At 39.9% G+C, this 9,706-nt stretch overlaps 2 protein-coding genes across 3 annotated transcripts; one reads left to right on the top strand and one right to left on the bottom strand.

Moving 5' to 3' along the window:
* The first annotated feature begins 369 nt into the window (after window positions 1-369).
* Window positions 370-3,483, top strand: LOC149389240 (protein SHORT-ROOT-like). The gene is made up of 2 exons (XM_089622587.1): window positions 370-1,098; window positions 3,367-3,483. Exons 1-2 carry the CDS (start codon window positions 370-372, stop codon window positions 3,481-3,483), a joined length of 846 nt encoding a protein of 281 aa, XP_089478713.1.
* Window positions 3,484-4,540: 1,057 nt separating this feature from the next.
* LOC149389239 (E3 ubiquitin-protein ligase MBR2-like) lies at window positions 4,541-8,869 on the bottom strand. 2 transcript variants are annotated; one of them, XM_089623249.1, is made up of 6 exons: window positions 8,550-8,869; window positions 6,471-8,019; window positions 6,105-6,158; window positions 5,702-5,800; window positions 5,454-5,603; window positions 4,541-5,019 (listed from the first exon to the last, which is right to left on the bottom strand). In XM_089623249.1, exons 2-6 carry the CDS (start codon window positions 7,944-7,946, stop codon window positions 4,888-4,890), a joined length of 1,911 nt encoding a protein of 636 aa, XP_089479375.1. In that variant the 5' UTR covers window positions 7,947-8,019; window positions 8,550-8,869; the 3' UTR covers window positions 4,541-4,887. The 2 variants fall into 2 exon arrangements, with proteins under 2 accessions (XP_089479375.1, XP_089479376.1); XM_089623250.1 differs by having other exon boundaries at window positions 6,105-6,155.
* Window positions 8,870-9,706: the final 837 nt, after the last annotated feature.

The raw sequence follows: 9,706 nt of genomic DNA, 5'->3' as shown, positions 1-9,706 counted from the left end.
ATTATTTAAATTCTGCTCTATAGATGAATTAAACTCGTTAAAAATAGTGAACATTTATTTCTAACTGTTACCATATAACACTCACCATATATTCTATAAATGCAGTTGTTCATTTGTCTTATCAAAAGTTGGTGGTGCGTTAGTCTTCTTCCAAAAGACAAATAAATATGACAACGGATATGCAAAGCATGCAATATGATAACAACTATTAACTTGGTCCCGACCTCTCTCTTCGGAACAGAACAGGGGAAAAAAAAGAAACCCTAATTTTGAATCGCCGCCGCCGCCCCTCTGGGCTCGGACGCCGTCACTGTCGCGGCTACGGTTCGGAGGGGATGGCGATTCTCCACGTGATCCCCTTCTCAGTGGATGCCGTTTCTCCGCTTCTTCGCCGTCGAGCCCGCTCGCCACCGCCGGTCCAGATCCGTTTTTCCCCTTAGCCCATGTTTCCTGCAGGCCCTGCTGTGCCGCGCCACCGCCTGGGGGCCCACGCGCTTCCGCGCCCTCTCCGCCGCCGCCCACAAGGCGCGCTCCTTCCAGTCCGCGCGCGCTATGGTCCTCGAGCCCCAGGAAGCCACGCCCTGGACTACCTTCGGCCACGTGGCCTCCAACGCCGGCCTTCGCGAGGCCCTCCACCACCACCACGCCCTCCACGTGTTCGACCTGGGCGCCACCCTCTGTACCCAGTGGCCCACCCTCCTCGAGGCCCTCGCCACGCGCTCCCTCGACGAGGACGCTCCCGCCATGAGGCTCACCGTGCTAGATCCCACCGCAGGCGGCGCCGCCCTGACCATCGTGGTGGGCCACCGCATGGAAAAGTTCGCCAGGCTCAGGGGAGTGTTCCAGTTCGCCGTGGCCTCCGACCTCAACCTCCGAGCCCTGGGGATCTGCCAAGGGGAAGCCCTGGCGGTGAGTTGCGCAGGGGCGCTGAGGGAGGCGCGTTCGCCCCACGCCTTCGTGGAGGCGCTGCGCGCGTTTAACCCCGAGATCGTGACGGTGGTCGAAGAGGAAGCTGACTTCTGCGGCGGGGTCCAGGAGGGGTTTCGCGGGGCGCTTCAAGGAGTGATGAAGGTTCACAGATCTGGGTTGTATGGATCGGTTTTTGTGGTTGGCTTACTGTTTTGGTGGCTGGCTTTTTGTTTTCAGTTTAGCTATATGGTTCTTGGTTGGAGTCTGGATCCTTTTAATGTTTATTATGCTTGTTTTGTCTTGTCTTGTTTTGGACGCGGATTAGCCGTAGTCGCATCTCCCGTAGTGGATTTCCTGTTAGGTTTTTATCTATGCAGGTTGAAGAGCCACCCTATTCGTGGTTATCAGACCAAGTTTGGTTGGATTTTTCCATCGCCATTCTTTGGGTTTTTCATCGAGCCTCTTGTGTGCTCTATTGGTGCTTGTAATTCTTCCCATTGTAGGAAGTTTGCACATATCGTACTTTTATCGGAATTTAGTGTTAGATTCATCTCGACTTAGGTCTTGGTAATCCATGTACTAAGGTGTTATTCTCCTGTATTGATGGGTTTTTTACCCTATTTTAATGGAAAATCCATATTATTCAAAAAAAAAAATTAACTTGGTCCCGACAAGATTTGTTTTAGACAACATATATGAAAGCTTATAGGCGAGCACTGTGCCATGGATCAATTATCATTTTTAATAGTCTTTTTGAATGACCAATTTATAACAATCCAATTAGAATGAAATGGGCTATTTGAATGCTGCACCAAACAGACCCAATGAAATAATTGTTATTAAAGAAGCAATTTAATGAAAAATTATGCATACAATGGAAAAATTGAAAGATACAATAATTGTTTTATATTTAAATTATCATATAACTCCCGGAACTTACCCATTTAAAACTCCCAATTGAAAAAAAAAAAATATTTAAGCTCTTATTCACCATCAAGTAATGAAGTACGAAAGATATATATATATATATATATATATATATTATAAGTAATAATAAATATTTACTGTTAATATGAACAACCAATCATATTGTATTTCATTGCTTTCGTGGCCTACTACATGTAAGCCATGTGTCATTGCTACACCTAAATGAAGCTTACAAATACCACTGCTTAGCCATTTTGTTGTGTTTTGTGTGTTTAAAATAATGATTACACTATATTATTCATCAATAAATTTATAAGACAATTTTGACATATATATTCTTGTTTTCCCATTAGATAAACACATAATTCCAAAATTTCGTCTTCACAAATATTTGTCATATCAATATCATAATCTATAAAGTATCAATATCATAATCTATAAAGTATATATTGTTGTGAACTATGGTATGTATAATTGGTGTGAACAATCAAAGTAAAAAAAAAAAAAAAAAAAAAGAGGGGTAAATAATTAATTACCCTTATCTCTTTGTTGACCAATGTACCTAATTTCTACTATAAATACATGTGGATGGGTAAAGAAGTTATTTCTTAAGTTTGTTCATAACATATATATATATATATATATATATATATATATATATATATATATATATATATATATATATTCAAATGGATAAATTACATTATTGTCCCTTAAACATGACACCGGTAACGATTCACCCCTGAAATATGAAATTGTACATGACAGATCCTGAAATCTTACATTGTAATAAACACATCATTTTGTCAAGTTTTATTAACGACTCTCAAATGATTCAAGGGTAAAGAAGTAATTATAATTAAAAAAATAATTAGTTTTATTTATTTTGTTAGTAGTATTTGCTTCGTGCCATACACATGCAAACACATTATACTATACAAATATATATATATATATATATATATATACACACATTACATTATATATATATATATATATATATATATATACACACATACACATCACAATAAAATAAAATAAAACTAAAAAAAGCTGAGCAGATCAACAGAGGGATCGAGAGAGGGGAGATTCAAATCCGGATTGGTCAAATACGTAATATAAATCAGTGTTTCTCTTTCATTTAATCATAGGGTCAAGCGGCTATATAGCCAAATAGAACTTAAGTTTTTGCAAAATAGCATAGTTTGTCAACTATAAGCAAACTAGCCAAAGTAAGATTAATCTAGGCTGGATTAAATTTAATCTCAACGAACTATAAAGACAGAATGTAAGCTTTATGAAAGCTGGATTAAAATTAATCGAGGCAGGATTAAAAGTCGTAGTACTCTCAATTGGCTATTTTGCTATACCTAATGAAACTATGGCGCTATTTTGCAAAAATCATAGTTTGAATTGGCTATTTCATATCATTTTTATTTAATCATATTGAATCGAATCTTTGACCACACGCATTAGCATAGTCTTTCCCTTTTGGAAATTTTGTTTGGCATAAGTGTTTATTTCTCAAAGCTTTCGAATTCGATAAGAAACGTCAACAATGGAGACCAAGAAGACTCTGTCTCCGACGCCGGAGGAATCACGCTGAGATTAAACCCCCAATCACAGTTGAACCAACTATCTCACTGAGAACATGGGAGCCGAAAGCTTCTCACCCCTCTTCCCCGACAAGATTCTTCGGCGGAGCGGTGCGTCAGCTTGGGATCCCGATCTTCTGACTGTGGTGGTGGTTCTATACATAATTGTATAATATTGCTATGAAATTGATGAGATCTCATCTCTTTTTTTTTTGGATTTTTTTTTTCCACACTAATGGTTTTGTTCTCTTTTCTTCTATTTTCAAAGATTGAAATTGAATGTTGATTATGAGGTAAACCAACTGTAAAAGGAAACTGAGGTTCATTTATCTGTTTGTTCCTCGGAGGACTTGCTTCATTTCGGCACTCTACTTCACTGCAAGAATGTCGTATCGACTGAATTGGATTCTTCGGTGGCCAATAAGCTCTTGGCGATCCACGGCACGGTCTCTATTTCGACATGACCAATTTTTGTGGTGGTTGGTCTGGAGCTTCTCTCCGGCGAAGAGCCGCTGAAGTATCAGATGGAAGAGCGGTTGCGATTAGTGGGTTTATGAAACTGAAGCTAATTTTTTCGTTTTATGTTTTAGGGAAAATTGAAGTTGATTTCAGTCCACCATATGGTTAACAAAATCATAAATTAAAATATATATATATATATATATATATTTATATATATTTAAGGGTATTAAAGTAAATTTATTATTCACCACGGTTTTTTTTAAAATATTTTTGTTAAATATTTGACCAAAGAATGTGTTAGTTACAATGTAGGATTTTCAGGCTCTGTGATGCACGATTTTTTATTTGAGAAGGTAAAATGTTACGAGTAATATAGTTGAGTAATATAGGCGAGAGGATAATGTAATTTATCCTATTACAATATAATAGTTTTAACTTTTAACTAGAAGAAAAAAAAAACTGTAATCATTTTAATATCATACGAACATAATATTTATTTCTTTTTATTTCTTTGTATAATTCCGCAGCTTTACGCACAGGGTTATATACTAGTATATACTATATACCCGTTTAAAATTCCCAACTATAAAAAAAAAAAATAAAAAAAAAAAATAAAAAAAAAAAAAGGAAGAAGAAGAAGAGACTAGAGATCAATGATGTCATCAAATTCAGAGATCATCCAAGAAAATGGACCAACCATCCGCAAGAAACTTGCTTCAATAGAGTTTAATGGATTTCTAATCCAATGTATTATTAATGTTGCCATGGTTGTTTAATATCTCCACATTCTAACAAAAAAAAATGGTGTAATTCCTTCTTCCTTCCCCACCCAATCTCCCCAATAAAAAAAAAAAGAACAACACATGTTTTGCTTTGTGTGGTGTCCAGCAAGGTCTCTCGGGTCATACATAACTTACTCGAGACATGTGATGTTATTATCCTTCTGATGACCCAAATAACACAAATAAATTTAAAGGCAAGGGGCTCGGGAATTTCACGTGAGCAAGCCGGTGGTTTTACAGATGGGGCACAGATTCTTGTGCTTCAGCCACTGCTTCACGCACTCGGTGTGGAAGTCGTGCCCACAATCCAGCACCCCGATATCGTCCCCTTCCACATATTCCTCCTGGAAAAACCAAACAGACCCGAGCTCAGTTAAACCGAATTTACCTCCTGCAAGCATTATTGGTCAACATTGCGTAGACTCTGAACAAGAGCCGGCTTTTCATTATTATTATTTATATTTTCATGTTATTATTCACAATGCCACCCCAGGGCGCTTGAGCAATATAGCCGTTTCAAACTTAATGTTCGCAAAATAGCCAAGGTTTCAGAATTGTTAGAACTATGCCGAACCGAAACTAATTAAGTTGACTTCAAACTTTGCTGTTTCGGATATGCAATCAACACACTGTAGTGACTGCTAATTTACTATCAAATGTAAAACTTTTGCTATTTTACTCGGAAGTTTGTCCAACATAACTATCTTACGATATTTCTCAATTTGGCCACTCAAGTAAGCTTGGGTGAAACATCTGAATCTTGTTATGCACACATTACCTGACAAACACAGCAAGGTTCCGGGTCGGGGCCGGACTGTGCTGCTGCTGCGAGGGACCAGTGTCTTCGACGTTTCAAAAGCCTGGAAATTGCTTCCTCACTGAGCCCCGTGCTTACCTCTCCAATGCGTTCCCCGAGAGCCAAGAGCTCCTGGTTATCATCCACGAAAAGACGACGAGTCACTTATACAGAAATCTACGAGAAACGAAATGTTGGGCCACGCCACGTGTGTTCTTTTTTTTTGGTACCTCATACGACATGTTATCAACATCGAGACGCATGTCTCGGTGCCGGTCCTGCAATTCGGCCATCCCGTGAGACAAGAACGGGTCGAACACCATGTAATCCTGAAATTTATTACAGAAGCTTTGTAACATAAATCACTTCGAATAGCACACGAGTATTAGCAGAATATTATATCCACCTGTAACTAAATAACACGAGAGAGAATTTTTCTGGTCACTGGAACTAAAACAATAATTAGCTTTAGCTGTTATGCGTTACATAGTCAAAAAGTGACAACATAAAAAAATTAAAAGTATACCAATCACAAGAAACCCAAAAGAGTTGGAAGATACCTTAACTTCGACATAAAAAGCACAATGAAAAATTGTTCAAGTCATAAATAGGTGATAGTAATAAGTATCAAACCTCGATTTGTAGGTTCTCGCCCCTCCGCATCGCATGCAAGACATGACGAATCTGCTAAACAGAGAAGAGAAAAGTGCTACATGTTGTTGGTTCTTGGTTCAAACACTAGATTTCATTTTGATGAACAATATGAAATTCTCCTCATGACACATGAGAAAAAAGTAACACATTTGTACATAATAGAAAATAAAACACTACCACATCAGCTATAAAGCAACAGCTGAGCTTGCTGCAGAAAATTCAGGTAAATTTAAGACCATATTCCAAACATGTATATACTTTTGTTAGCATAGTGATTTAATAACCTTGAATTAGTCTTCAATTCAGGTTGTGTATTTGTCAACAGAAAAGATAGAAGATGCAAACCTCGGATATCAATCGGCGTCTTCCTTCGGCATCGGCGTTCAAAGCTCTTAACGAGTTGGAGACACTCAGAGCATCTTCAACTTGCCTATCCGCCAAGAAATTTGACCTGAGATATGGCTGTTGCCGGTTCTGATTATTATTCCGAGCCGGCGGGATCGGGGAATCCCGTGACAGAGAAGGACCGGCGGGAAGTGGGTCCCGACCAGCGTGAGGCTGGGAATCAAGGGTTGAAAAAAGAGACCACGGAGCCAGCTCCATCGCTCTCTGCCGGTTCTGTGACGAAGAACCATGAGGCTGAATCCACGGGTGATTTGCCGCGAGATGGTTGCTTGAGCTAGAAGGAACCCTCGCCGATGAAGGAATGCCAATACTACCGAGTGCCAAACTATCGTGCGCGAATATCGGATGATCCGTGTTGTTGTTCCTCGGCGCCCCTCTTAAACTCGTTTCTTCTCTGTCTATAAATGGGAAAGAGTTCGGGACGCCTGTTCTCGAGGAGCTAGAAGTACCGTGCCATGGAGAGGTGTGATTGGTCCCAAAGAAACTGGGACTGTACAGCCTCTCGGCCGGGTTTTGGATCGGACCTGGACCGCTTCCCGATGATTGTGGCGGTCTCAGTTCGAAAGAATTTCTGAACTGAGGAGGGTGTCTCAAGCTCAAATGCCTGGCATTCTCTGCCGATGCCATGTTGAACGGAATAGACTCGTGCTGAGACAACGAACTAGGCTCAGCACCAATTTGTCTCAGAGAAGTTCCCGGATTAACGTTCAGAGAAGGAAACGGGTCGGAAATCCCTGCTCTCGGGTCCTGAGGTTCCGAACCAAACAACCTAAAAGTGTTGGAAGCATTGACACGGCCGTAACTATTATTCCACGTGTAATTATCGGGCTGCAAAAAGGAGCCAGAGCCAGAGCTCGAACTCGCTCCAGCGTGGCTCGAAGTCCCTTCGAAAGACTTTCTCTTACACGACAAGCCCCAATTACAATGAGGCCCCGAGTTCCCATCGCTTCCCTCCGAAGCTCCATCAGTATCCGGTGCAACGGCGGTACCAGATTCCGACTCTGTCTCCAACCTGCTCGACGACAAGTAAAGATTCGGCTCAGCGTCGCCGATATTCCCGCTATACCCTTCATTCAAATCCATGCCCTGATGATGATGATGATGATGATGATGGGTGTGGCTTGAGCTAGCCCCGCTGCCGTTTCTTATGCTCACCATAGCTCTCGGAGGGAAAAGGATTTCCTTTGCCATTGAACCCACAGCATGGTTTCTCGAAGACGACCCGCTCTCTTCTCCGGCGCCCTGTGCCTCTCCATTTCCGGCATTCACTCGCGCCTCGCCGGAGGAGGCGTAGCTCGACCACCGGCGCTCCGGCGGAGGAGGCACCAGAGAAGATTGCTGGTTATTATTCATTCCACCGGAGCCGCCGGAGCTTGATTCCGATCCCTTTCCGAAGCTGCTATTATGGCCTTGCATCAGGGTCTTATATATTTGGGGACACTGAAGATTCAATGCGATGGTCCGAGTGTCAAGTCCTTTATGAGCACACCTGAATTGAAACCAAAGTGTAACAATGTACAATATTATAAGTAGTTCTGAATTACATGTCAAATAACAAATTTATTAGCTGTGTGTTGATCGATCGTGTATGCACTAAGAACAAATATTTGAGTACAGCATAACAGTGACACGTATGATAAAATAAACGGACGGTTACAAATTTGCCGCAAAATAAGTGTTAAAAACGAAATAAGATGAGACCAAATTCTGCTAAAAACCAATTCGATATTATCAATGAAAAGATTTCTACTGTGAAGAAACGAGCAGTTTCAGGTGAGCAAATTAACTTCGAATACGAAGAGCGTAATGGATCGAAGCCGATCCTTAAAGTTCATTCACATTTACAGAAAATTATAATATAAACTAATAATCCAACACCAAAAAGAAAAGAAAACTCGTATACAGGCAGAATTTTATCGCACAAGCTACAATCGCCATAAGGAAAATTTACAGACGAACAGGATGATCGATTAACCCGAGAAAAAAAAAGGAGAGAGAGAGAGAGAAAAAAAAAATTACCACGGAGAGAGGAAAGAGCGAGATCAGGGTCAGAACAGGACGATCGACACCGGAGACAAAGCAAAGGAAACGAAAGCCATTCATTCCTAGTGACGAAGAAGGGAAAACGAAAAAGCCTTTCGCTTCAATAACTCAATCGCTCCGATTCTTGTTCTCCGACTTTCGGTTACCTCAACTTCTCTCTCTTCCTTCCGATAAAAAAAAATAAATAAAATATTAAAAAGAAAAGGTAGCCAAGCGAGTGCGAGAGAGAGAGAGAGTACGAAATCTGGAATCTAATCTCTCCTTGTTCTCTCTGTGTTAGAAAGTGAGTGTGTGTGTTGGCTAAGATTCTGAGGTGTGTTTGGTTGGATTTTGTTTGGTTTTGGGTTCGGGTTTGGGTTTGGGTTTGGGTTTGGGTTGGGCTTTTTGGGACTTTTGGGTCTCTTTTCTTCTCTTCCTACTCGCTGTCATCTCTTATTGTACACGTAGCTTGCATGCATTACAATCTTGGGTCCCACGTTTTACCTTTCTTTGCTTCCAAAAACAAAGACCAATAATATTCAATTTTTAATAAATAGCGCACGATACAACGACAACTAGTACCAAATACCAATATAAGAAATTTTCTTTTCATAAAACATTATTGGAAAATTTGGGTTATTAGGTGGAGAGTAAAAACCCCTAATAAATCTTTTTATAATAACGCTAGCTATAGCTTAATAGATCAGTTTCGAAATCATTGTTAATTATTACATTTGTAGATTATGAATGATAGAAATTGGATTTGAGAACTGGGAAAAAACCAACTTTCATCTTGAATAATTGAGAGTGAAAATGTTTATTTCTATCTTGAATGAGAAAAGTACAAATAAATGACTTTATATAGTCATAAAACATTAAAAAAAATACAATGAAACAAATAAAAGAAAAACAATATATCGTACTTATCGTTTAATAGACATAAACGACGCATATGGAATATATTTGATCTCTAATACACCCCCGCAAGATGAACTTTTCCGAAAGTCCATCTTGGATTGAAGTTGGATATCGGAGAAGACAACTCGGAGAAGACCTCGATCGTATGAATGAAGAAATGAATTGACTTTGTGAAGAACCGATCTCGTTTTGAGAAGAAAAAAAAAATTCTTAGAGGCATTTTGTCGAACACATTG

The sequence above is a fragment of the Urtica dioica genome, chromosome 8, assembly GCF_054948205.1.
Source record: "Urtica dioica subsp. dioica isolate 48M chromosome 8, U.dioica_male_clone48M_v1_H2, whole genome shotgun sequence".
Lineage (NCBI taxonomy): Eukaryota > Viridiplantae > Streptophyta > Magnoliopsida > Rosales > Urticaceae > Urtica > Urtica dioica.
This window is presented reverse-complemented; position numbering and strand designations above follow the sequence as displayed.

What these genes read in the sequence shown, in the direction of transcription:
- LOC149389240 (XM_089622587.1), top strand. Translation starts at nt 370, where the DNA reads ATGCCGTTTCTCCGCTTCTTCGCCGTCGAGCCCGCTCGCCACCGCCGG. An exon ending in GATCTGGGTTGTATGGATCG is followed by an intron (nt 1,099 to 3,366) that starts GTTTTTGTGGTT and finishes TATTTCTCAAAG; the next exon opens with CTTTCGAATTCGATAAGAAA.
- LOC149389239 (XM_089623249.1), bottom strand. Translation starts at nt 7,946, where the DNA reads ATGCAAGGCCATAATAGCAGCTTCGGAAAGGGATCGGAATCAAGCTCC. An exon ending in GACGCCGATTGATATCCGAG is followed by an intron (nt 6,159 to 6,470) that starts GTTTGCATCTTC and finishes TTCTCTGTTTAG; the next exon opens with CAGATTCGTCATGTCTTGCA. An exon ending in GCGAGAACCTACAAATCGAG is followed by an intron (nt 5,801 to 6,104) that starts GTTTGATACTTA and finishes AATAAATTTCAG; the next exon opens with GATTACATGGTGTTCGACCC.